Source organism: Nuphar pumila, chromosome 5 (genome assembly GCF_984573655.1).
Source record: "Nuphar pumila chromosome 5, dmNupPumi1.hap1.1, whole genome shotgun sequence".
Taxonomy (NCBI): domain Eukaryota; kingdom Viridiplantae; phylum Streptophyta; class Magnoliopsida; order Nymphaeales; family Nymphaeaceae; genus Nuphar; species Nuphar pumila.
In genome coordinates, this window is record NC_143253.1 from 93,701,361 (window position 1) to 93,729,121 (window position 27,761).

The window sequence follows — 27,761 nt, forward strand, 5'->3', positions numbered from 1 at the left end:
TTTCTTTCTCCTATACCATAGCCTCCATGGATACTCTCAAAACCATCCCTACTAATGCCTACATGCCCATCAAGGTCACCGTCGATAAAAAGCCTTTCTCCATAAGATATCCCTTGTACTACTCCATCTAAATCTTCCCAAAATTGACGCTTAATGGAATCATCTAAACCTACTTGAGGAGCATAAACACTAATAATATTAATAATATCTGTACCTAATACTAATTTAATAAGTAAAATCCTATCACCCTTCCTACGGACCTCAACTACATTATCTATAAACTCACGACTCATAACAATCCCTACTCCATTCCTATTTATTTCTGTATACCAAATCTTATATCCCCAAGGTTCTATCACTTTTGCTTTCTCACCTACCCATATGGTCTCTTGTAGACATAAAATATCAATCTTTCTCCTACACATAACATCTACTAACTCTACCAACTTACCAGTTAAAGACCCTATGTTCCAAGAGGCTAACCTAAGTTTATGGTCTTGGACTAACTTCTTTACCCCCACCCGTCCAACAAAGTGAGGGAACCCTTGCCTATTTGACACCACACCCGGGCGCCGGTGTGACGCGTCGCTTCCGGGCGATGACCTAGCAACCCTTGCCCATTTATCACTGCCTCTGGGCCTATAGAGTACAACGCGTCGCTCAGTAGGGAACGCCTCAACGAAATTCTCATATTGGTTCATATTCATAGGGTATGACTAAGTTTTTATGCTGGCTGTCACAGGCCTACCGCAACCCTTCTCCTTTTGGGATTTCATATATTGAAGATTATATTTTTTCATGCCTTTGTGCATGTGTATCCGTGCTTTTGTGCACTTGTGAGTGTTCTCCTTTGTGCCTTTGTGCACTCTTTGTGTTTATACACAAAGTCTCTTTTTATAGAGACTTTTACATGGTATCAAAGCAAGGTCGCTTGGAGAAAGAAATTGGTGCGGTTCTTCACAATATCGAGTGCCTCGAAAAGCGTGCCTTCAATTTTCTGGTGATTGGTGTGAAGAATCTTTTTCATCCAATATTTTAGAAGATTACTACAAGTAAGATTTAAAATCTTCTTGTGGTACACATTCTTTTCTCTCATCTTACCTCTCTAATGAGTGAAAGAAATTTCCATTTTTCTCTTGGTTTCAAGCTAAATGACTCCAATTATCACGTGTGGGCCGAAAATATGGAAGCTCACATTAAAGGAAAAGGGCTTTGGGGTTACGTGCAAGGCTCGATTCCGAACCGAAGCCTAAAATTACTTTGATTAATGAAGGAAAAATCAAAATTCTTGAGGGAGATGAAAGAACTAAGACTCTTAAGGAGTATAGTAGAAAACATGAGTGAGAAATGAAGAACTTCAAGATCTTGTCATGGATCTTTTCCTCCGTTGAGACAAGAATCAATGCCAACATTATAAAGTTTAAAAAGCTTCTCAAGCGTGGAAGTACCTTGAGAAGATGTACACTTCTAGGGATTTGTCCCACAAGTATTATCTCCAAAAGAGGGCGCTAACCTTTCTTCAAGGGGAGATGACTATAAGAGAGTACTTTGCCGAACTCTCCTCTATTTGGGATGAGCTTGCTATGCTCCAACCCAAGTGGAGTGGAGAAGCCATAGAGGTTCAAAATAAACAACTAGAAGAAGATCGTTTTTTTAATTTTTTGAATGGGCTAAGGCCCGAGTTTGAGCAAATAAGATCTTCTCTCCTATACTCCTTCACTTCTTCTTCTCTTGAAGATGTCATTACTAAATTAAATGGAGAGGAAACTCGTATGGGCATTAGCAAGCAAAATCCAAGTGTTCTTATAATGCCCACAAATCAAGAGGAGTGTGATGGTGCAAATGCCGTTTCTAGGCCCGGTAACAACTTGAGGACATATAAACCTCCTCACTTCAAAAACCAAAATCAAGGATCCAATGGTGGTGAAGGCGGAAGAAGGGACTATAGCAAAATTGTGTCACTTTTGCAAAGAACTGGGTCATATCAAACCGGTTTGTCCCAATTGGAAGAAATTACTAGCAATGACAACCACATCTCAACCATAAAGAGAGGAATTGACAAATGAAGCTCTCTTTAAATCAAATTATGAAAGCTCTTCAACCTCTTCTTAAGGGAGCTATTTCCGGTGCCGCCGTGTCCACTCCTTCCCCTCCAGGTAAAACATCTTGGCTTTTAGATTCGGGTGCATCATTTCATATGACCCCAAACATTTTTTCTCTTTCCGAATATTCTAAAAGTTCGTCACCATCTTTTGTTTCAACCGCGGATGGCACTTCTCTTTAAATTAAGGAAATTGAAAATTTTGAAACCTAAAACTTTTTTATTCCTAAAATTAGATTTATACCAAAATTGAATTTAAATTTACTTTCTGTCTCTCAACTCTCGGAGCTCGGGTGTGACATTTAATTCTCATCTAATAAATGTTTAATACAGGATCACTGGTCCGGAAGGTTGATTGGGGAAGGCTCTAGGAAGGAAGACTTGTACTATGTGTACTCTCTTCAAATTTCTAAAACCATCTCTTGTAATGTGGCTCAACATAAAGACATAAATGTTTGACACAAAAGACTTGGTCATCCCAACATTACCAAGTTGTCCTATTTGCATTTTGTTAAAAATCTTTGTAAAAGTACTTTATCTTGTAATGATTGCATTCTTAGAAAAATGAGAAGTATGCATTTTGAACAAAGATCTATGTTTTCCACTAAACCTTTTGAAATTATTCATTCGGATGTTTGGGGACCGGCACCCGTCATATCCAAGGGAGGTTTTGCTTATTATGTGATTTTTGTGGATGATTTTCACGGTATTGTTGGATATATTTTCTCAAACATAAGCATGAAGTCTTTTCATGTTTTAAATCATATCATATAATGATCAAAAATCAATTTAATAGTAATTTAAAAATATTTAGGATCGATTTCGGAGGTGAGTACCTCTCTAATGAGTTTAAGAAATATCTTGAAGACTATGGTATAGTCCATCAAAGATCTTGTCCTAAAACGCCACAACAAAATGGTTTGGCCAAAAGGAAACATAGGCATATCATTGAAACCACTAGAACCTTTCTTATTTCCCAAAGTTTTCCAAATTTTTTTGGGGCCGAGGCGGCTCTTGCTTCTGTTTATCTTATTAATCATCTTTCATCCAAAAATTTAGATAAAATCTCTCTGTTTGAGACTCTATATGAAAAGAACCCGATTACAATAGGTTAAGAGTTTTTGATTATAAGTGCTTTGTCCTTACAGATAAAAATGATAAACTCTCACCAAAAACCATCCCTTGTGCTTTTCTTGGCTATTCCGAAACACAAAAATGATTTCGATGTTATGATACTAGGAATGATAAGTTATATGTCTCAAAGAATGTAATGTTTTTGAAAAATGATAGTGGTTTTGAAAAGAATTAATCTCATTTAGAAAATACTGACTATTCCTTTCTTTTTGATCTATTATCTAAGGATGATGATATCTCTAGTGATGATGAATCAACATATAACAGTGATAATGAAGTGGTTGAAGTCAACAATAATTCTAACCCTACTACCTCTCAAAAAGAAAATATAACTAGAGATCCTATCACCTATTCACGTAGAGATAGAAGCACCTTTAGAAATGTGCTGTTGAGCAATATAATGAACTTAACGAATCTATCTCCACACGTGATTCAAATCCTAGAAGAACCGAAAGAACTAGAAGAACTCCCTCTAGATTCGTATTCTTTGATTCATTCTCCCCCAAATATCTGGCTTGCTTAAGTGCCATTCACTCATATTTTGAACCAAATAATTTTGAAGATGCCAAACAATGTATTGAATGGAGATAAACCATGGACAGTGAACTCAAAGCACTTAGAAAAGCCAACACTTGGGAATTTCAAACGCTCCCTAGTGGTAAGAAAACTATAGGATGCCGATGGGTGTTCAAAGTCAAAACCAAAAGCGATGGATCTCTTGAGAGGTATAGAGCTCGCCTAGTAGCTAAAGGGTATAGTAAAGAATACGGGATTGACTATGAAGAGACATTTGCTTCAGTAGCTCGTATGGTTACTGTCAGATGTCTCATCACCATTGCTTCTATTAGAAAATGAAATATTTTTCAAATGGATGTCAAAAATGCCTTTTTAAATGGTGACCTTAACGAAGAAGTATACATGGATGCTCCACCTGGTATGAAAATTCCTAAAAATAAAGTTCTTCGTCTTCGTAAAGCTCTTTATGACCTAAAACAAGCTCCCAAAGCTTGGCACAATAGGTTTAACAATGTAATGACTGAAAATGGATTTTCTTCATGTTATACTAACACTGCATTGTTTGTTAAGAAATCTGATGCAGGAATTGTTATATTACTGCTATATGTTGATGACATGTTGATAATAGAAGATGATACTAAAGGAATCAAAAGTATTAAATCTATCTTGAATTCAAAAATTGAGATGTCAGACTTAGGTTTTTTGACATATTTTTTGACAATTGAGGTTGCTTATTCTCACCGAGGTTACTTTTTGTCTCAAACTAAACTTGCTTGTGAGATTCTTGACAGATCAGGAATCACAGATGACAAGGTCTGTGAAACTCCTGAAATAGTAGGTTTAAAGATGAAAATTGATGACGACATTTTTCTAAAAGATCCCACACCTTACAGACAATTGGTCGGATCCCTAACGTATCTCAGCATTACTAGGTCTGACATTTCTCATGCAGTACATGTTGCCAGTCAATTTCAACATGCACCTACTTCAGTCTATATGAGCGCCATTCTTCGCATCATCGGATACATAAAGGGTACAATAAACAATGGAGTATTTCTATCTTCTTCTTCTGAATTAAATTTAATTGCTTATACTAACTCTGATTGGGGAGGTGACCCAAATAACCGTAACTCCACCATTGGTTTTTGTATTTTTTTAGGTGAATCATTAATTTCTTGGAGATGCAAGAAACAACAAAAAGTATCGCTTTAATCCACCGAAGCTGAGTATAGAGCCATGTCATCTACAACCATGAAGATTGTTTGGATTCACAACTTGTTGGAAGATATGAATATTCAAGTTCAAGGGCCCACAAAATTATGTTGTGATAATAAAAGTGCAATCTATATTGTCAAAAATCACACATTTCATGAGCACATGAAGCATATCGAGATGGACTGCCACTACGTTCGTGAAGAATATTTAAGAAGAACCATTGACCTTCCTTATGTTACATCAGAATATCAACTGACAGATTTCTTCACCAAGGCGCTGTGCTCTCTAAGATTTAACTTCCTTCTTGACAAACTTTCGGTTGTGTCACCCTAAGTTTGAGGGGGGGTGTTAAAATATTCTCTTTTATATATATATATTCATATATATATAAAAATATATATCTCAAACCCGATAAGGGTATTTATGTAAATTCACATGTTTTACGCATATTCTCATTTGAGAATATGTTGTATTTGTTTTTTTATTTCTCCTTTTTTTTATTTTTTGTCCTTTTCTTCTCATTTAATGAGATGTCACGGGGGGGGCCTCCAACACATAGGTTGGAGCACCCTCCAACGGTTACTTTTCTAACCGTTGGAGGGGCTTCAACATATGTATTGGAGCCCCCCCCCCCCCCCATTGCTCCATTGTAGTATAAATAGGGGTGACCCCCTTGAGCTTTTCTCATGCTTTTGTAAAGCCCCTTTTGGGATTTCATATATTGAAGATTAAATTTTTTCATGCCTTTGTGCATGTGTATCCGTGCTTTTGTGTACTTGTGAGTGTTCTCCTTTGTGCCTTCATGTACTCTTTGTGTTTCAAGCTTTGTGTTTATACACGAAGTATCTTTTTATAGAGACTTTTACAATATATATATATATATATATATATATATATATATAGAGAGAGAGAGAGAGAGAGAGAGAGAGAGAGAGAGAGAGAGAGAGAGAGAGAGAGAGAGAGTTGTTTTTAAAGGTCATTTTTTTAATTTCGTTGGCCTAGTTTGGATTTGTCCAAATCTGGTCAACAAAACCAACTTGGTTTAACCAAGTTATAAAAAGGGGAAGGGTGTGGCCCTTCTGTGAAGATAGATCCAGGTCCAAACCCAAATCCACACAACAGAAATGACTCCCATCAGCAGGGCTCATACATTGAGAAGGATTCATATTCCAGAGATTCCAAAGATAAGGGTCTCCATAGAGAACAATGACTCATTTCCCATAAAGAGTCAGAAGCCATGAAGGAAAATGACTCATCATCCAAGAAGAAAACTTCAAATGAATGTAAACAAAAGAATTCATTGTAATTGGGTCACCTCATATATGAAGGAACCCCAAAAATGTATAACACTTTTGACTTTCTATAAAAGGAGAAGGGACCTCCCCTCTTAGGCGTGAAACCCAGAGAGTGAGAGAGCCCTATAGTAGACGTAGGTCATATTTGGACCAAACCACTCTAAAATCGCGTGTACGTGTTTGTGTGTGTTCTTGTTTTCTAAATTTTACACGGTATCAGAGCCTGTTAGCTCCTTCGAGTCAATATTATCATCAGGCGCACCTCGTTTCCCATAAGAGATGACATCAAGTTCGTCCTCTCTGGTAACCAACCCTGCTATTCAATAGAATGCGTTCTCTTCTCTAGTGTCCATCAAATTGGACAGAGACAACTATTTGTTATGGCGTTCACAAATAAAATCAGTGATGTACAGTCATGATCTCATCAAGTATGTGGATGGATCGTTCCTTTCTTGCCAATATGTTACAAAAGGTGAGCAACTCAAAATCAATCTTGAATTTGTTACTTCAAAATAGGCAGATCAACTCGTATTGAGTTGGATCAAAGCTACCATTACTGAAGTTGTTCTTGGGCAAATTATTCGTATTCCTACTCCCTGGGACACGGGGATTGCTTTGGAAAAATCCTATGCATCACACTCCAGTCTCAGGATTCTCCAGCTAAAACGTGACCTCCAAAATGTTGAGGATAAGAGAATATTAAATTATGTCAAGTTCTTTGCCGACTCCCTTTGTACCATTGAAGAACCAGTTTCTAATGTTGATTTGGTTCAATACACTTTGAATGGCCTGTCTCGAGAATATGAGAGCTTTATTACTACTGCTACACCATCCTCTTTAAATAAGATCCCCAGTTTCAGTGAAACTTTTGGTATCTTGTTGAATCAAGAGAAGAAATTGCAGATGTTGAATCCTAAACCTCCCCAACAAGTTGAAACGTCTATGACCACTTTCTTTACTCAAAGTGGTCGTGGTCATGGAAGAGAGGTTGGTCATTTTAACTCCTCTCAAAATTATCAAAATAATCAGGGTCAAGCCAAAACTCCTCAACGTGATGTGGGTCCCAGGGATGGCCAAGTTACATGTCAGTTCTATGGCCGTAAGAATCACACGGCTCACACATGTTATGATATCCCAAAAGCTTTTGTAGCCATGACTCATAATAGTATGCATGATTCTTCTTGGTGCTCGGATACAGGAACTACTCACCATATGACTTCTAATGATCAATCTATGGGAAGTAAGTCGCAATGTCAAGTGCATGATGAAGTTGTGGTAGGTAATGGTGTGAATCTCCCAATATCAAGCATATGTAATATTTCTTTACCTTCTCATGGTAATCAGTTTGAGCTTCTAGATGTTCTACATGTTCCATCCATAAAGAAAAAAAATGTTGTCAATTGCGAGACTTTCTTGTGATAATAATTGTGTTTTTGAATTCAATGTTGACGATTTCTGTGATAAGGATCAGAGGAACATGACTATTCTCCTAAGAGGATCGAGTAGAGGAAGACTGTACCCCTTACCAACTCAGAGTAGGAAGGAGAATCATGAAGTTGTTGTAGGTGAAGCCAATTTTGCTCGTAGCCCTCATAAGTTTTCTAAGGATGCCTGGCATTGTCGATTGGCTCACGTTAATTTTAAAACTATAAATTGGCTTGAACATAATGGTTTGATTTCATATGATAAACATAGGTCGTGATAATTATTTATGCTCCAGTTGCATTATAAATAAGATCCATAAGCTTCATTTTGAAAGAACCGAATTTTCTGCTAGCTCGCCATTGAAAGTGGTATATGCCGACCTGTGTAATGAAATATGCAAAAATACAAAATGATGGCCTCTAAAGGCTTACAAGATCATAAACACAAAGTGCACATGCACATACATAAGTCCAACTAAGGGTCAAAACAAGAGCACAAAGGCCCAACACAAGCACTAAGTGCATTCAAGACATTAAAGAACTAAAAAGAAGAATATAAAAAATATTAATATTATTGAGCATGAATGCTTAAGATAAACATTAAAGAACAAGAGGGGGGTTCACCCTTATTTATACACAAGAGGTAGCTCAAATAAAGCTATTCCAACAACTCTATTGACTAGTCAACTCTATGTTGACTTGTCCAAAAAGAACCCAACAACTATATTTGGTTTTTGACCAAATAGTCCCTATAAAACAAAAAATAACGAACATAACAAAATAAAGTATAGTGTGCCCCTAATGGGCATAACCTATCACAATGACTAAAATGACCAAAATATCCCTAATGGGTATTTACCTATTACATCATTATAAATACACACACACACATATATATATATATATATATATATATATATATATACATTATACACACACACAATTTAACACTGCGGGGCTTACTCCCTCTCCCTCCAGAGAAGGATGTGTACTACTTGCTTTTGGTAGACAATTTCTCCTATTTTTCATGGATATTTCCATTGCTTAGAAAATATGATGCACTGTCATGTTTTGAAAATTTCAAAGCCAAACTTGAGAATCAGTTAGGAAAGAAAATTAAATTTTTTCATAGTGATGGCAGTGGTGAATTTGTAAGTGGTGCTTTCTTTAAATTTTTAAATAAAAATGGGATAAAGAGGTGGCTCATTTGTCCTCGTACACCTCAACAAAATGGCATGTTAGGCATATCCGTGAGACTGAGATGAGTCTCTTGGTGCATGCATCTTTGGGTAATAAGTTTTGGGTTAATGCTTTCCGTATTGCTGTATATTTGATTAATAGACTCCCAAGTTCAAATTTGGGTAACAAATTGTGTTCATTGGGTATGGTACCAATTACAAGGGTTATGTTTGTTATGATCAAATTTCAAGAAAAACTTTTATTTTCAGACATGCTTTTGATGAGTCAAATTTTTTGTGCTGGAACAAAAGGGAGAGTACCTATCCTAGACAAAGAAATTGCCTCTTGGGTTCAAACCTCAAATTAGCCCCAATCATCCCTAGACATCCATTCTAAAATAGATTCTTGTGTTATTCTACTTGGATCGTGTTGTCCTCCTCGACAACTGGATATCTCCCATGAAAACCAAGAGAATGTGGACTTCGACTCAGATCTGTCCATGTCTTCTACATAGTCCCAAGATGTGCTTGGTCATGAATTTAATCCTAGCGCAAGTCACCAAGTTACTGAGGAAATCCCAGAGTCCTGTTAGAACCCATCACATGGTAACCAGGCCTCAGGATGGAACGTTAAAACCACAGTTATTTTCAGCTATGAAATATCCTATACATGCAGGACTCTTGTCTGAAGTATTGTAAGAAGAAAAGGAACCATACGTGTTTGACTAGGCAGTTAAGGACCCATGGTGGAAACATGCTATGAAAGAAGAAATGGATGCCCTGCACAGAAACCAAACATGGACCCTTGTTCCACCTACAAGTGCTCATAACTTGGTTGGTTGTAAATGAATATATAAGATTAGGTGTCATATTGATGGATCTATTGTCAGATATAAGGCCAGACTAGTTGCCAAGGAGTATAGTCAACAAGAAGGTGTAGATTCTTTTGAAACCTTTAGTCCTTTTATGAACTCCACTTTTATCAGGATTGTTCTGTCTATTGTTGTTAGTTGTGGTTAGAAGATTCATGAGTTCTACGCGCATAATGTGTTTCTTCATGGCTATCTGAAAGAGGAAGTCTACATGCAACAACCTCTAGGATTTGAAGACAAGCACAAACCCCATCATGTATGCAAACTTAATCGAGCCTTGTATGGGTTGAAACAAGCTCTACGTGCATGGTTTGAAAGGTTAAAAGTATACTTGAAAAAACTAAATTTTGTTGAATCCGATGGTGATTCATCGTTGTTCATTCGTCCGTTATGACCATGATGTAAAAATGTATATCTTGATATATGTAGATGACATAATTGTAACATAAAGCTCTCATCAACAAGTCAAAAATGTCATTTCGTCAAATATTGTCCTGACCCTGAAAAAGTATATTACAGACTTGTTACTGAGAATAAACATGATAGATTATGAAAGTGTTGTTACACCTGAATCTCCAAACGTCCAACTGTCCAAATTTGTTGAACTTCTGGAGAATCCTACTCAATACAGAAGTATTGTGGCCTAACCCAGAGAAAGTATATTACAGACTTGTTACTGAGAATAAACATGATAGACTGTAAAAGTGTTGTTACACCTGAAGCTCCAAACGTCCAGCTGTCCAAATTTGTTGGAGAACTTCTTGAGAATCCTACTCAATACAGAAGTATTGTGGGGGCCCTTCAATATGCAATATTTACCCAACCAGACATTGCTTTTTATTGTTAACAAAGCTTGTCAATTCGTGCATGAGCCCATGTAGGATCATTGGACTCATGTGAAGCATATCCTGCGGTATCTCAAGGGGTCTCTTAATTATGGGCTCCACATCAAACAGTCAAATAACCTCAGGCTTGCAGTGAACAGGTAGTCCAGATGATCGAAAATCCACTAGTGGATATCTAACTTATCTTTGATTCAATTTACTGTCATAGAGTTCCTCTAAACAACAAATTGTGGCACGATTCTGTAACGACCCCAACTCATCCCCTTTGAAAATGCGGATTTTTTTTTTAAACAGTGCGGAAAACTTCCCAGAGACCCGGGGTCCTCACAGTTCCAATTCCAACTGGATAGCCATAAACCACAAAAGAACTTGCAATTAACATTCATAAACTAACCAATACCTTTATTCATGAATTAAGAATTAATCTCAAAACAAAATGTTTGACTCAACAGAACGTAACGTAACCACTGATGAAAATAAGCAAATGTCAAGAATACTAGACTGAAAAACCAAAATAAAGAGCCACTCTGTCCACAAAGAAGACTGTCAAAACTCATTGTGACTCCCGCGCCCTCACAGTAACTATCGACTTCACTGATCACCTGTTCCTGCGAAAAACCAATGAAGTAGGGTTCAGAACCGAAATCCTGAGCACAACTACTTCTTAATGAAACAAGTGAGATAAAGAGTTAAGATGAGATATCATGCAACAATTGATAGAAATACATACAGGACAGTTTATAGCATTTGGGAATTTATTCATGCAACAATCATAAATGCTAAAATGCAAAGACAGTAAAGCAGTAGCATGTACTAAAACTTCAGCATGCAACCAGAAATAAACATTCAACACTTACCATCATGTATTGAGTAAGAGAATCATTAAAGTATGCATGATCTAATACATAACAGGAAAATGCATGACTTTTATGCAATGCATGAATCATTTTATTATCTTTCATTTAAGTCTTTTGTTTCCTTATGCATGCCCTATTAAATGCATACAGCTTTAAGTTTCTTTTTTTAATTACCGTTGCCCGCGGATACACCAAACGGGTACAAACCCCGATGTCAAGTTAGGTTCCCAGGGTAGCTTAGCACACAATTTGTATTTTATTACTGGGTTTCGAACTTAGCCCTCGGCCGAATCACCTTCGGAACATTAGACCTCCACATCTAATGTCGGGGACACAAGGGACACTCTACGCCCACAAGTGCCACTTCCTTGGTACCAAAAACAACAACAGCTGTGTCAAAACACACCACCCCCAGGTAAAGTGGCAGATTCTCCCTAAAACCGTGGCCAGGAGAAGGAACCTCAATATCGGGTTCAGGGGACCAAATTAAGCACACGGAGTTTTGTATCCTCACAGTCTCCCCAAGACCGGATTTCCAAGATCCCCATTCTCCAGATAGGTGATCCCAAGAGGTATATTACACTGTGCTTTATTATTACTTTTTATTAAAAATCAATTTTTTAAGTTTTGCAACATCATATGCAAAAAGAAAGATAAAAACTCGCCTCTATCTCGCGAGAGCCATCACAGGACTCCGGCCTGTGGAAACATATAGAACAGTGCAATAAAACTGAAGTATAAATAAAACATGATCTTTGCGATGCATTGAAATGAATAAGGGAAAACAATTCCACAGCTCGGGTTTACCAAATCCTCGATGATTCATTTTGATCACCGAAGCACTAATGCAAGAATCATGACCATGTATAATGTATGCCGTGGTATCAGCATGCCTCCAAGGTACAGTCATATATGTACCAATTTAATCCATTGACAATGAACATGAAATATGACATTCCCATATGCAAATTGAACAACCCACGTTATGCCCCTTTTCCTGTGCGTATGCATGGAATGCGCATGCATGCATCTTTATGCAATCATTGCCACATATGCTTCTAACCATGAATTGTATTGAGATGAACAAAGGAGCATTCCTGTATCTATGTATATGCAACAATACACGTCAAGTCCATCAATATGTAAGTACTCAAAACAAACTTTATCATGGAATAACGTGTAAGCATGTTCCAACACACATATGAACCACTTCAACTCCTAACATGTGTGGAAATCAAAATTTTAGGTACAAGACTCATTCTCAAAGTTTATCATGCATCAAAAGATTAAAATTCTAAACTTTACTAATCACACAACCACCAACGTACTTCTGTTACTAACATGATACCATTTCCAACATGAGAGAATTTTGTATTTAACAGCCCAACCCAGCCGACAGTCGGCTGGGTTTGACAGCATATACACAGGCCCAGAACAGGGACTGTGTATGCTGTCCGGAAGCATGCCACAAACGGGGAGCCATGTGCTCTTATTATATATGAATATTTTTTTTTTGTAAACAGCACCTACCACGCATGTCAGTACCCAGCCGATTGGATCAGCTGGGCCTGCCACGACCCTGCTATTGGCTCCCTTAGTTCCCAGCCAACTGGGTGCTGAGCTGGCTCACCCTACCAGCATGCTGGCAGCCAGCCGAGTGCTACTCGACTGGGTGCCAGCCTGCCAACAGTAACAAAAAGAAACAACTGTTGGTTCTATATATATCTATGTCACATGGGTGCGGGTGCGGGCGCGGGTGCGGGTGCGGGGATTCGGCACTTCCAAAAAACCCGGGTGCGGGGGTGCGGCAGGGGAAAAAATGTAATAAGTAATATATATATATATATATATATATATATATATATATATATATATATATATATATATATATATAAAGGGGGTTGGGGAATAGGCGGGGTTTTTTTTTAAAAAGGGGGTTGGGGAATAGGCGGGGTTTTTTTTTTAAACTTTGCAGCTGTCAGGCAGCTGCTGCAGCTGTGCTGACAGCTGCTGTCAGCAGCTGTGCGTGAAAACTGAAAAACTTACTTTATGCTAGGCAGCTGACAGACTATCATAAAGTTTTTTAAAAAAAAATTCGAAGCCCATTTGGGCAAATTTTTTTTTTTAAAAATGGACATTAATGATCCTGGGTGCGGTCAACGCACCCAGGATCGAGTTGACCGCACCCGGTGCGGCACCCGCACCCGCGTCGAGTCGCGTCGACGCGGGTGCGGCACCCTCCTAGCCGAATCCCTGTGACATAGATATATATATATTCGAAAAGAACAAACCCAGCCCAGCCGACCCTGTCGGCTAGGTCTGACAGCACATCCACAGGCCCAGTTGGGCCTGTGTATGCTGTCAAGAAACCCCCACCTATACAGAAAAATACATATATATATTTTTTTTGTTTTTCAATGCCCAAGGCTCCAAGCCAGCACCCAATCGACTGGGTCGACTGGGCCTGCCCCGGTCCTGTCAAAACCAACACCGCACCCAGCCAATCACTTGGCTGGGCCTGTCGGCTCGGCCAGCAGCTGGCAGTCAGCCGAGTGCCACTCGGCTGGCTGCCAGCCAGCCAACCAATCAGCCGAACCCCAAAACCAAACAGATTTCACACATTTTTTTTTTCTGTTACAACCCTGCCCAGCCCAACCGACCTTGTTGGCTGGGCTTAACAGCATATACACAGGTCCAGTGTGGGCCTGTGTATGCTGTTAACAACAACAACATAAAAATATTTAAGCAAAACTGCCTACTTGTAATATCATATATATATATATATATATATATATATATATATATATATATATATATATATATATATATATTTTTTTTTTTTAAAAGGGGAAAACCACCCAGCCCAGCCGACCCTGTCGGCTGGGTCCAAAAGCATGTACACAGGTCCAACGTGGGCCTGTGTATGCTGTAAAAAACAACAGCATACAGGTTACGAAAAAAAAACTGTTTAATGGATCTATCAACTACCCTTTTTTTTTTGAAACAATAAAAATACAGCATATATGAATGGGTAACAGTGGAAATCGACGGTCCACTGTTCCTCTATGGATTTCCATCTAAAGATGCATGGAAAATCCAATCTTTACCCTATTTCTCACTCGTTTCAAGGAGTACCCGTACCTTGACCACGATCGTGCTAATAAAGGCTGCCAAAAGCTTGGGCTGAAGATCAATGGCCTCCTCTCCTTCTCTGCCTTTCTTTCTCCTCTCCTTCCCTGTTTCTCTCTTCCCTTTTTTTTTTTTTTCTACAGCCAAATGAGGGAGAAAGGGCTGCCCCCCCCCTTCCTTCTCTTATTAATAGCTGGAAACTCTTTAGAGAGTTTCCAGAATTGGGTCTCTCACTTTAGGGAGTTTCTAGATTTTTGGACTCCTTTACTTATTAACATTTGTTTGACTTTTTGACCTTCTTATCCTAAAAGGTATGGAAACCTCTATACCCTTTTTAAATTAGGGAAGAGGGTTAACCCTAAACCCTCTTAACCCAAATCCCGAAATTAATAAAAATCATTAAATTAATAAATTTATTTTTTTGAATTTACTTATTCTAAAATATTCAAAGGTTCCCAAAATTGATCATGTTGACCAAGGAGACTTTTTATAAGCTAATAACCCCAATTTAAAGCTCCTAGCTGAATTTAAAGTCATAAAAATGTTAAGCTTGGATTTGGATCCGTATTCGGATCACGGATCCAAGATCCAAACCCATACTCATACAAAAATTTGGATTAAGACTTGTATTAACTCCAGATTTTTATAGGACCTAACTAGGACCCAAATCCATAAAAATTTGGATCCTACACCTTGGATGCAATCCGATCCAATTTCGGATCCGTTTCAACAAACTGCTAAAATTTTAGAAAAACGTGATTTCTGGGCCAACCGGAACTCAGATTTGAAAAAGTAAAACACCATTGCGCTCAGAATTTCGAGGCACATCCAATGATATATTACATGAATATCAAATTCCGTATTTCGCCTGAAAATAACCCGAATTTTGCTTGAATTTCGCTTGAATTTAAAGGTTGAAAATAAAACTCTTTGCCACACATCGATTGGCTTGTCTAGACCCTGATGATGAGACTTGGGTCAAAACCCAAACTCTAAGACCTTGGTCTAAAACTCGAGCCTCAAACGATATTCTTACCAGACTTAGCCAAATTTCAAAATTTTCATGAATCGACTAAGATCTGAAAACACGAGATCTTACAGATTCAATACAGAAGCTGGATATAAAGCCATAGCTGGTGCAACCTCTGAGCTAATGTGGCTTAAACAACTCCTAAAATATTTGGGGTTCAAGTCAAATCAAGCTCTAGTTCATTGGTGCCATAATTTGGGAGCTACTTATGTAACTTCTAATCCAGTGTTTCATGCCAGAACAAAACACAGAAATTGATTACCACTTTGTTAGAGAAAATGTTGCTTATGGTGATTTAAACATACAATTTATTCGATCCAAATATCAAATATCCGACATCCTTACCAAAGCTTTGGCTGGACCGAAATTTCAGTACTTTCGAGACAAGCTCAATCTTGGATAGTTGGCTTGAGGGGGCGTGTGAAGACAGATCACCCAGATCCACACGACAGAGAGGGCTCCCATGAACCGGGCCTACACGTTGAGAATAATCCATATTCCAAAGACCAGGGACTCCGTAGAAAAAAAGGACTCCTTTTCCATAGAGTTAGAAGCGAGGAAGGAAAATGACTTATCATCCAAGAAGAAGACTTCAAATGAATGTAAACAAAATGTGTCATATTGTAATTGGGTCACCTCTATTATGAAGGAACCCCAAAAACGTGTAACACTTTTGGATTTCTATAAAAAGAGAAGGGACCTCTTCTCTGGGGCGTAAAACCCAGAGAGAGTGAGACATCCCCATAGTGGACGTAGGTCATATTTGGACTGAACCACTCTAAAATCGTGTGTACGTGTTCTCGTGAGATTGTGCGTTCCTAAATTTTACACTTCCCCCCTCTCTGTTTGTTGCAGCGAGACGAAGAAGAAGAGGAGAGGAGGTACTCTCTTTCTCTCCCTAGTCTCACGCTCTTCCACCCCCCCTCTGGCTCTCGTCTTCCCTCTCTCTCTCTTGATTTACCCCTCTCGCTCTCTCTGGTCTCACTCTCCTGCCCCCTCTTGCTCTCATCTTTCCCCTCTCTCTCTCTCTCTCGATTCTTCTCTTTGTCTCAAGACAAAGAGGAGAATAGATAAAGAGGAGAATCGAGAGAGAGGGGGGAAGACGAGAGCCAAAGGAGAGAGAGAGGGTTTTCGGGGGGGGGGGGGGGTCCTGATGTTTGGGTACCAGGTGTACCCACACTGCATCTGGTACCTGTACCCGTGTTGATGCAGGTACAACAGCCAAACCACAGTGTTGCGGTAACATAGATAACAAATTTAGGTGCATTTTTGAACATTTTCAAAATACAGGTGCAATTTTGTAATTATTCTGAATACTTAGGTGCCAATTTGACAATTATCCTTCCTTTAACTTGGTGCCCTTTACTTTTATAATGCTTCAATTTATGGTGATTTAACACTGCTACTGACAACGAAATGGGTTTAGTCCTTCAATTGTGCTTCTGCTATGTAGTGCTGTTACTTATGTTGGTTAATATGTTATGGTTGCATTTGATAAATAACATGATGTAACTCCGCATTTCAACATGAATTCAGATGGTTGAATTGCAATCATTGGTGTCATATCTTTTGTTTTAATTGGCTGTGGTTATTCTTTTATAAGTTCTGATCTAAACCTAAACCACACTTTTTATAATTATTAACAACAAAGGGTTATGGAGAAAATGCATGGATGAGGTATTCCAGAAACTAGAAACTAATTTTAAGATAATTTTTGAAACTAGAAACTAATTTTAAGATAATTTTTGTTTTATGTGTTAAATAGTTGCTTTATTTGTTTGGCTCTGAATGATCTTTATATACCCAGTATGTGGTTTTATGCTCCAGAAATCTTGATATAATATGAGCTTAATTCTTTCTCAGGTATCGTATGCTGAGCCGTCCATATGCGTTTGGTTGCATATTGCGCATTAGGACATCTTCTGACTTTAGACCTGACCATTCGGTATGTGTGCTTTCTGATTGTTTGATTTTGTATATCACTTTCAACAAAAATTTGTCAACACCTTGGTACACATTATTGAATCATGACATGCCTGCATCAACTTTTTCTTTCCCTGCAGTATGGACATTTTTTTCCAGATCCTCAGTATGAAAATGTTCAACACATCATTTGCTGTGATTCCTATGCTACTTATGCATATGACCTTGAATTTGCCAACACAATAGGATTTCCCAGGTACATCACATTCAAGGAAAATGTTTGGAGTTGATTGTGCTTTCTGCATTTAACAGTTGTCCATTGATGGATCATGGACATACAATCTTTTTTATCTGATCTTTTGAGAAATTAAGCTTGAATTGGTTTCATGCTGATAACGATGGGTTTTCCCCACTAAGCAAACCTTATGCATCAATATCCTTTAATGTATCTTGGGGTGGTAACTAGTCACTTTCCTGGTCATGTTTCTGGAAAAGTTTTAACCTTTTGACTCTGAAAAAAGAAAAGCAGAGGTTAAGCGTTTTTAATATATTAGAGCCTAGAAGTCTTTTACCCTCATATCTAATGCTACTTGAGAAGTGAATGGTAATTTGTGAGTTCTTTAAAGGTTTGGTTCACTGAATCTTATTATGGTGTGTAATTTCTTGGAGACTTAGTATTATATGGGATTATGGTTGCCTACAGAAATTCTGCAATGTGTATGTTTGATGACAATAGAAATCATAAAGTTTTTTAACTGTCTACTTGCTTGCTGTTTGTTCCTTTTTAAAAATTTTCTTGATGATACTTCATTTCTTCACCCACTTGTTCTCAGGCTCTATGTTCACCCAGAAATTGTTCTAATAGCTTACAATGAACTCTGCTTAAATGTGCAATATCTTTGGGTTGTGTAGATCCTTTTGTAATTCATCATTCAATGCATTTAAAGTTATGCATTTCTCATCAAATTTAAAAGTATAATCAGATTCTCTGCTTTCGAAGTTCTGTTGCTTTAAAGCTTGTGCTATGTGACATGTACTTCTGGAAGATCCGAGTACCCATGGTGACACAATGCAACACGGGTACATGTGCAGGTACAAGTACTGTTGTGGTCAACATGCATCAACCAAATTTGTCCAGTTTATGGATTCGGTCAACATTGAATTTGGCCCATTTTGCCTTTTTTGTTTTGTTTAAGTGAATATTGATTTGGACAATTTTGTTCAAGTTTTTAGCTATATCATGGAGACACTCTCTCTGCTCTTGTTGTATCCCTTATGCTATTTTCAATAGAAATTTACACAAGAATGTATGTCTTGTGTCCTTTTTGTTGTGTCCATGTAACATAGGTTTTTGGGTCTTTTAGGACTCATCAACTAATTTAGTCAACAAGCACCAACCAAATCTTACACATCCAATGTTGACTAGCCACACCCCTGTTGCCTGTCTTTCCAAAAATGTTCTCGTCATACCCTTCGTAACCATGTTGTACCCCATATTCGGACCCATGCCTATTAAAATAGACCTTGTGAAATCTATAGGAGCTGTGATTTGGAAGTAAAAATGTGGCTTACCTAATCATAACAGCCGTTTTAACAGATTGACTTGTAATGTGTTTGCAGACATTCTGATCCACCAGTGCTGCAGATAGCTTTCCAATATACAGTTGTGGTACCACATGAGGAATCTCCAAAATCAGGGTCATCCTCCTTTGACAAGTATAATTATCCAATCTATTGCATTTGATGTTGCTGAAAACTGCTTCATAACTCTTTGTTTTGCATGGTGCTTTATGAAGACTTAATCCTCTACTGTTTTGTTCCTCTGGCCAATGTCAATCATTGTCTTCAATACCATTGTTTGCATGGCAAGAAAAGATTTTGTTCTTACAGACTCAAAAGAAAGGAAGACAAAGAAGACAGATAACTGGATTACAAGTTAGATAATCAAATGTGCTGCTTGGTCTGATTTTCCATTCTTCTATGATATTCCTGTACGCTAATGATGATCTTTTTATTTGGCTATGCAATGAATATAGGGAATCCTGGCTCTTTAGCTAATTACTTGCACCAAAATTTTAAGTGGAAAAATTGTAAACCAGTGACTGGAATGTGTTGGATTTAGGACATCCTATTTATTTTTCAATTAGTTGCAATAGAACTTAGGTGAGACAATTGTGAACCAGTGACTAAAGTGTTGGATGTCTTGTTTTGATTAGTTGTTCATTATTTCACATTGTGCTTGTATCCAATTATGATCTTTCTAGATTATGCAGTCAGTATAGGCATACTTGGAGCTTCATCCATGCATGTGCACATGGGTATCTGTCATGCAATTTCTTTTTAAAATAAATTTGAAGTCTTATCTGATATTGAGCATTAACTATCAATCTACATCTAATTGCTGTCTGCGAGCCAGTTTTGAGAGCAATATGGGGTTCACTAAATCCCCTAATCTGCAAGTGTTTAGGAGCCTGGATTCGGAAGATGGAAGTGGAGATTAGAGTGAAGATGGGATTGGAGATCGCCTCCCATCTCCCTATTTCCACTACATCATCAAGCAAATGTAGTTGACAACTCCATTTCCATCACCCAATTTCATCTCGACTCCCATCGCCCCTCTCACCTATGCTCCAACACTGGTTCCAAACAAAACTTTAGACGTCTTCCCATTTCCATTAGTGATTGTTTCAAGTATGCATGCCGGCCTATGTCACATAGGTGCGAGTGCAGATGTGGGTGCGGGTCTTAGTTGTCATAGGCGCTAGGCGGAGCCTAGGTGGTGAGTCCCTAAAAAGGACTAGGCGCCTAGGTGGTACCCAAAATAAAAAAAAACATAAAAAAACATAATAAGAAACATGTATACAACATAAAATCAATCAATAATAAGCAATAGACAAATAATATGTCGTTGAACAGTGTAAAACAATTATATTACATAACCTTAACCTTCTCAAATAAATTAAGAATAAATTAACAATTGAATAAACAAACCATATAACTAACAATGTGAACGAACAATACACAAAAAATAAAATCATGTATACAAAAAAATTAACAACAATAGACATAATACAAACAATAGACAAATAATGTCTTCTTCTTATTCTTCTCAACAATAGACATAATACAAGAAATAAATAAATAACATGTCTTCTCTTTCTTCTTCTTCTTCTCCTCGAAGAAGAAAAATGATGTGTTCAAAAAACAAAAAAACTTCCAAAAAAAAAGTCTAGGCGGTGACAGCCTAGCGGCACCTTTGACAACTAAGGTATGGGTGCAGCGATGCGGTACTTGAAAAAAACTTGGGTGCGGGAGGGTATATATATATATATATATATTACCCCTTCTCGAGGTACCCTTTATATTTTTTTTAATGGATACCAATTCTTTCTTTTAATGAGGGGAGGGGGGCTAGAGATACCCCCTTATCTTTTTAATGGGGGGAGGGGAGGGCTTGAGGTACCCTTTCTTTTTTTAATGGGGAGGGGGAGGCTCGAGGTACCCCTTCTTTTTTAATGGGGAAGGGGGGAGCTCGAGGTACCCTACCCATTCTCAAGCCCCATCCATATTTTTAATGGAACAAAATAGACTTGGTTAAAGTCAACTGAGTCAATTTTGGACAAAGATAACCCTAGGTGCGGGTTGACCGCACCCAGGGTCACATGCACCGGATGCGGCACCCACACCCGCGTCACGTCGACGTGGGTGCGGCGGCCTACTAGGTGAGTCCATGTGACATAGATGCCGGCTGTTCTTGCATCCACTCTTACAAGAGAATTTTCTGCCAAAAGATGAAAAAGGAACACAAGTTGGTGTTTTCTGGTGAAATTGTTTGCTATATCTTATTTAGGAATGGTCAATGAGCCGAATTAGCCAACCTTGAAGTGTTCAAGCTTGACTAATTCTTGTGGCGAGAACCAAGTTCAAGCTCATACTGAGCCCAAGCTAAATGAGCCAAGCTCGAACTGGATTGTTTACCACCCAAAAAAATCAAACATTGCTTTAAAGCTGGAAGTAATAGGATAAAAAATAATATATACATTGTTTTAGAGCAAAAAAAAAAGGATCTTATCTCTAACTATATTTCTTGTTTGCCAAATACTTCAATAATTTGTTGCACTCTTATGTAAATTATTTCTCAATTTCTAAATATGTTTGTTACTATTAAACAAAGCCCAGCAGAGTCAAACATCTATTCTTCATGTTCAGCTTGCTGGGCCTATTTTATGAGTTTAAACGAGCTCTTTCTGGCCGAGCCACAAGTGGCTTGTCTCATTTCCCAGCCCTGATCTTATTTGAAAAAACACCACACACAAATTGCTTGCAGAAAGCACTTAGAAGTTGTTCATTATTTAACTTCTGTGGATCATGTATTTGCCATTGGAGATTCAGAAGAAAATCAAAGGTTGGACCATTTGAATAGTGCTTTGACATAAAGTTTCCTGTTCATTTAAGATATTTTCTTGTGACTGAGGTTGCAAAATCAAGAACCAAACTTTTTTTTTTGAAAGTCATTTTATATACTCACCATATAACTAGAACCCCTGGTGCTCATTCAGTTGATATCCAATTGGAAAAAATTGTGAACTGAAGAGAAAAGTCAGTGAACCTGCAGAAGACATGGAAGATTCCGATTATTATGGGGAATTCGAGTTACCTCACAATGGCTCGATTAACCAGATATGGCATTTGTTTGCTTTATTAGCTGGTTCATGCATTCAGCTCTAAAGTTGCATTTGGATGCTTTTTACGTATTCAAGTTACCTCACAATGGCTCAATTAACCAGAAATGACATTTGTTAGCTTTGTTAGTTGATTCACACATTCAGATCTAAAGTTACATAAGGATGCGGTTTGCAGAGTCCTAAGATATAATAAAGAAGCCGTGCACAGAATGTTTGGTGTCAATATATACAAGGATGTGAATTTGTCCATCTCTAGCAAGGATACAAGATCAAAATTGGGGTGTTATATTTTAATTCTGGAGTAACATTGTTATATAGGTTCAAAAACCAAAATGTGGTTTGCCATATCAATCTATGGGGGGTTTGGGTGTAGAGGCATGATGTGGGGTGTATACAGGCATTTTGATTTGCAATCTTAATGACTTGGGTAAGAACATCGATCGCCCTATCAAAGAATACTGCTATACCAAACTGTTGCTCATATCGTTGCTAGTTTTGTATTTCATAAATGAAAAGTTTTCATGTGGATATTGATTGTTATTTCATATCAGAGAAAAAAGAAACTACGTTGTTTACTTATGTAGAATTGGAAGACCAATTATGTTATTCTGTATATGAGATAGATTTGTCTTTAGGATAAGGTATGCAAGTTTGGCTTGATGCCTATCTGTCATCCAGCATGGTTGAGTAGCAACATTTTGTCATTTTATGTGCGTTGCTCATCTCTATCATGGAGAAAGGGGAATTTAGTGTTAGCTTTTGCCTTTGTATTATTCTTATCTTGGGCTAAATATATATTATTTATTGTCTCTCTTGCACGTGTCTAGATGTATACAAGTGTTAGTAATCCAGATTTTAATGTAACATTATAGAAACTTATATATCATAATCATTTGTATTGTTTTCGCAATAATCTTCACATTGCTTTTTCTTGTGGCAATTAAGGAAAAAAGAGGTTTTCTCGGGTAAATCTCAACAAAATAACATTTTTGAAAAATATTTTTGAAATGAATCCCTGGAGGAGATTATATTGATAATATTGTGACAGTCTATGTCACATAGGTGCAGGTGCAGATGCGGGTGCAGCGATGCGGCACTTTAAAAAAACTTAGGTGGGGGGGGGGGTGCAAGGAGGGTATATATGATGCGGTTATATTTTACATTTAACCATTAACACTAATGAAATAAAAACAATTATCAATTTATCATCAAGTCATCATGCATAAATTAATGCTATAAATCAAGTAACAATTTACAATTGTTGTTCCTAATCAATGCAAAATAAACACAACACAATTAAATCAACCTAAAAACACTAAAACATAAGGCAATCAAACAAGTCAAGTAGAAAAGAAGTAAATTATACTAATAAAAGAAGCAAACCAGCCCAGGCCTAGGTGGGTTCACCTGAACCCCAGCCAACCTGGGTGGGTTCACACAAACCCCACCTAACCCGGGCCTAGGTGAGTTCATCCTGTTAAAATCTATGTATTGTCGGGTATGTATGCCAAAGTATATTATGATGTACTTTTATGTCAGAGGCTATGTCACATGGGTGTGGGTGCAGATGCGGGGGTGCAACATTTTCAAAAAACTTGGGTGCGGGGGTACGGCAAAAATATAAAAAATTATATATATATAAAGTCCAAAAGTTGGACATAAATGACCCTGGGTGCGTTGATTGCACCCAGGGTTAGGTTGACCGCATCGGGTGCGGGTGCGGGTGCGACACGGGTGCAGCACCTAGTTGAAGAGTCCCTGTGACATAGGTCACAGGGATTCGGCCAGCAGGGTGCTGCACCCACGCCGACGTGACGCAACTCAGGTGCCGGTGCGGCACCCAGTGCAGTCAAGCCAACCCTGGGTGTGGTCAACACACATAGGGTCATAAATGTCCAACCCTGGACCCGAAAAAAATACTATGAAAGGGGCTGGGCGGGGGATTGGGGCAAAAAAAAACTGTTTTTTATTTCATTAGTGTTACTATTAACTGTTAAAAATTATATATATATATATATATATATATATATATATATATATATATATATATATATATATATATATATATATATATATATATATATATATATATATATATATACCCTCCCGCAACCCCGCACCCAAGTTTTTTTAAAGTGCCGCATCGCCTCACCCGCACCTATGTGACATAGGTGTACTTGGTATACCTTTTGTACTTTTTTTTTGTATATCCTTTTTCTTTTATTTCTTTTGTATTTTTTTTTGTATTCAATAATTCAAGGTATATCTTGTGTATACTTATTGGATATTTAGTCTCTAGTTTAGGTAGACTAAGTATACTTAATGTATACTTTTAGGGGTAAAATAAGTCTTTTTATTTCTTATATTTTGTCATTATTTAAATGACTAATTTTGTATTTTTTATTGCTTTTGGATTTTGGCCAAACTTGGTTGACCAGACTAACCGTTAGGATTTTCTCTAATGACTTGGGATTTGCTTTAATGGCTAGTGTTTGACTAGTCAAACTAGCCATTATGTCGTCCTCTATATAGACCTTGTTCTGTATAGTTGAGTGAGGATGGATGTAAATAGTGTGTGTGCATGAGTGTTGTGGTGAGGTTACCTTGTATATTTTATGAATATTTCTCATTAATAAAATATTTGTTTTTTATTTCTTGTTCTTCCTCATGACTACATATGGTTTGTTGTATTTAGCCAAATACATTATGATAATGCATTTGAATTTCATTATTTTGATAAAATTACTATTTTTCTTTAGTGTCTCTGATTCCATGCCACTTTGTGATGCGCCAAACCCCACCCAAGCTTGGGTAGGTTCAACTGAACCTTGCCCAAGGCACCTGGGTTCCCTCAATGAGAGAGAGAGAGAGAGAGAGAGAGAGAGAGAGAGAGAGAGAGAGAGAGAGAGAGAGAGAGAGAGAGAGAGAGAGAGAGAGAGGTGAAGGGATCGTGCCCTAAAACCTCCCTCTTTTTTTCCTTTAAAAACTAGGACTGAAATGGACTTGATCAGAGTTGATCAAGTCCATGTTTTGACCAAAATGAGCCCGGGTGCGGTTGACCGTTGACCGCACACAGACTCACGTTGACATCATCAGGTGCGGGGAGACCCGCATCACGTTGCAGCAGCCTATTTGGCCAGTCTGTTAGATAGGTGGCAGTATGGCAATGTTATCACAATAAATTGACATTTTGTAATATTTTCAATTTGTCACAACAGCTTGTCTTTTCCTCTTTTTTGCATGGTGGCATCTTTGATATTTGCATGCATGCATGTGTATGTGTGTGCACCTGTTTTATTTATTTGATTGTAGTACACTTTTGATATTTGCATCCCTGATTATCTTCTCTTGTTGTTAACTTTAAGACTATGGTTTGGGCCTGAAGAGGGTAACTCACATAATCTAGTCTAATGTGAATCATTGTTGAGCTCATCTCTTGCTGTTTTAAAGTGACTTGTATGTGATTTTGAACCTTTAAAATTTTCTTCATTTCGATTTTATTCCTCAAGTTCTTTGAGCATTTCTTTGTTCTTGCTGTTGTTTTGTTCAATTAATTAATATGAAGCTCTTATAAAGGCCATTTTGATGTTTCACATCTGTTGTAGGTATAGACATCTGCTTATTGTGATGTTTCACATCTTTTGTAGGTGTAGACATTCTCTGAAGAGGCGGTTAAGAATAAGGACATTGCAGTATGGGTTGGCTAGAAACATCAGTGAACTTTATGATGGTGTGGACTCTGAAGTTGTCCTCTCCATTCTTGTTCACAAGGTTCTGACTGTGCTACTTTTTGTTGTTGGTATATCTCTTTGTGTTACACCATATACTGATAGCAATGCCATTGCATGAATTCAATGAGAACAAGAACTCATAGTCAAGGTGTTAATAGCAGAATTGCCAGGGAAGCGGGAAGCGAGGCCCTTACAAAATTTTAAGAAGCGGGAAGTATGGGATGACTTAGAAGCGAACCAAGAATCATCTCGGAAGTGAGAAAAGAAGCGAACCGGAAGTGACCTAGGAAGCAAGGGGGAAGTGAAAAAAGGAAAAAAGAAGGAAAAAGAAGAAAAAACAGAAAAAAGGAAAAAGGAAAAAAAGAAAGGGAAGCGAGCTTCCTATTTAATCATGGCGCTTCCCAGCGCATTTTGAAAGCACCACGTTTCGCGCTTCCAAAACAATCTTCAGGGAAGCGTGCTTCTCCGGGTCCTATGGCGCTTCCGGTAACCCTGGTTAATAGTACTTGTCTGGTGGAGGATGTGTGTCAAAGATGCATCTCATGCATTTTGTGATTTATAGAGGGTACAATAGTTGAGGTAGTAGCATATACATTTACATTGTCCGTGAACAGATTATTTTTATTTATCATGAATCATGCATAATGATAGTGTGCAAATACACCCACATAAGTGCAAGGTAACATGTTATTTTTTTCATTAGTAGAAAGTATTGATGTCATGATTATTATCTTCAGTTGCATGCTGACTTGGAGAAGAACGATTAATTAAAATTGTAATCACCTTTCGACCTTTGCAAGCTCTATCTTTGTTGCAGAAGTGTAGGTAATTTTTGTGAGATTTCAAGCCACTATTCAGCAGTGTATCATGTTAGGGTTGCAAATCATTCTTGATTGGAAGATATCTGAAATAATATGGATAAAGAAAAACTGACGAACTTTATCTGCATCTCTCTCTCTCTCTCTCTCTCTCTATATATATATATATATATATATATATATATATATATATATATATATATATATATATATATATATATATATATACAGTCTGACAACTCCATGCGAGCAACCCCGACGACTCCCCCGGTTGCTGCGGTCTTCCGAGGTAAAACCCCCCTTCTTTTTTTCCTTTCTCCTTTGGGGGGGTTGGTCGACAGGGAGCTGAGCCCTCTGTCGTCACCTCTTGTCGGCAGGGGGTTACCCCCCCTGCCTTTTTGTAGTCAGCCGACCAAGGGGGAGCTGAGCCCCTGTCACCCCCTCTTGTCGGCAGGGGGTTTCGTTCCCCGTGTCCTTGCTAGGTCGGCAGGGGGGGGGGCTCCGCTTCCCCCTGCCCTTCTTGTTGTGCCGGTAGGGGGCTCCGTCCCCCTTCCATTTGTTTTGTCGACAGGGGGTTCCTCTCCCCCTGTCCCTTTTGTGTGTTCTGGCAGGGGGCGAGGCTCCCCCTGCTTTTGCGTTTGCCTACAGGGGGCGACGCTCCCCCTGCATTTGTTTCCTGGCAAGGGGCGAGTCCCCCTGCTCCCTGGTTGTTTCCTGGTAGGGGGAGGAGCTCCCCCTACCTTCTGTTTTTCCTCAGCAGGGGCTGAAGCCCCTTGCTTTCCTGTTGTTCCTCGACAGGGGGTTCTGTCCCCCCTGCCTCCTTTGGTTTCTCAGCAGGGGGCGAAGCCCCCTGCTTTCCTGTTTTCGAGCAAGGGGCAAGGCTCCCTGCACCTGGCTTGTTCTCCGGCAAGGGGCTTTGCCCCCTTGCCTTGTTCTTGCTGCCAGGTGTTTCGTTCCCAGCAGGGGGCTGCGCCCCCTGTCTTGATTCATGTTCTGGCGAGGGGTGTT

At 38.4% G+C, this 27,761-nt stretch overlaps 1 protein-coding gene across 2 annotated transcripts in view; it reads left to right on the forward strand.

Moving 5' to 3' along the window:
* Nucleotides 1-27,761, forward strand: part of LOC149837834 (protein transport protein SEC23 D-like) — a 98,297-nt gene that overhangs the window by 22,237 nt on the left and 48,299 nt on the right. For both annotated transcript variants that reach the window (XM_090006215.1, XM_090006216.1), the window contains exons 8-11: nt 17,460-17,541; nt 17,660-17,775; nt 19,140-19,235; nt 25,852-25,975. In XM_090006215.1, the coding sequence (XP_089862341.1) occupies nt 17,460-17,541; nt 17,660-17,775; nt 19,140-19,235; nt 25,852-25,975 (418 nt within the window). The remainder of the gene's footprint in view (nt 1-17,459; nt 17,542-17,659; nt 17,776-19,139; nt 19,236-25,851; nt 25,976-27,761) is intronic.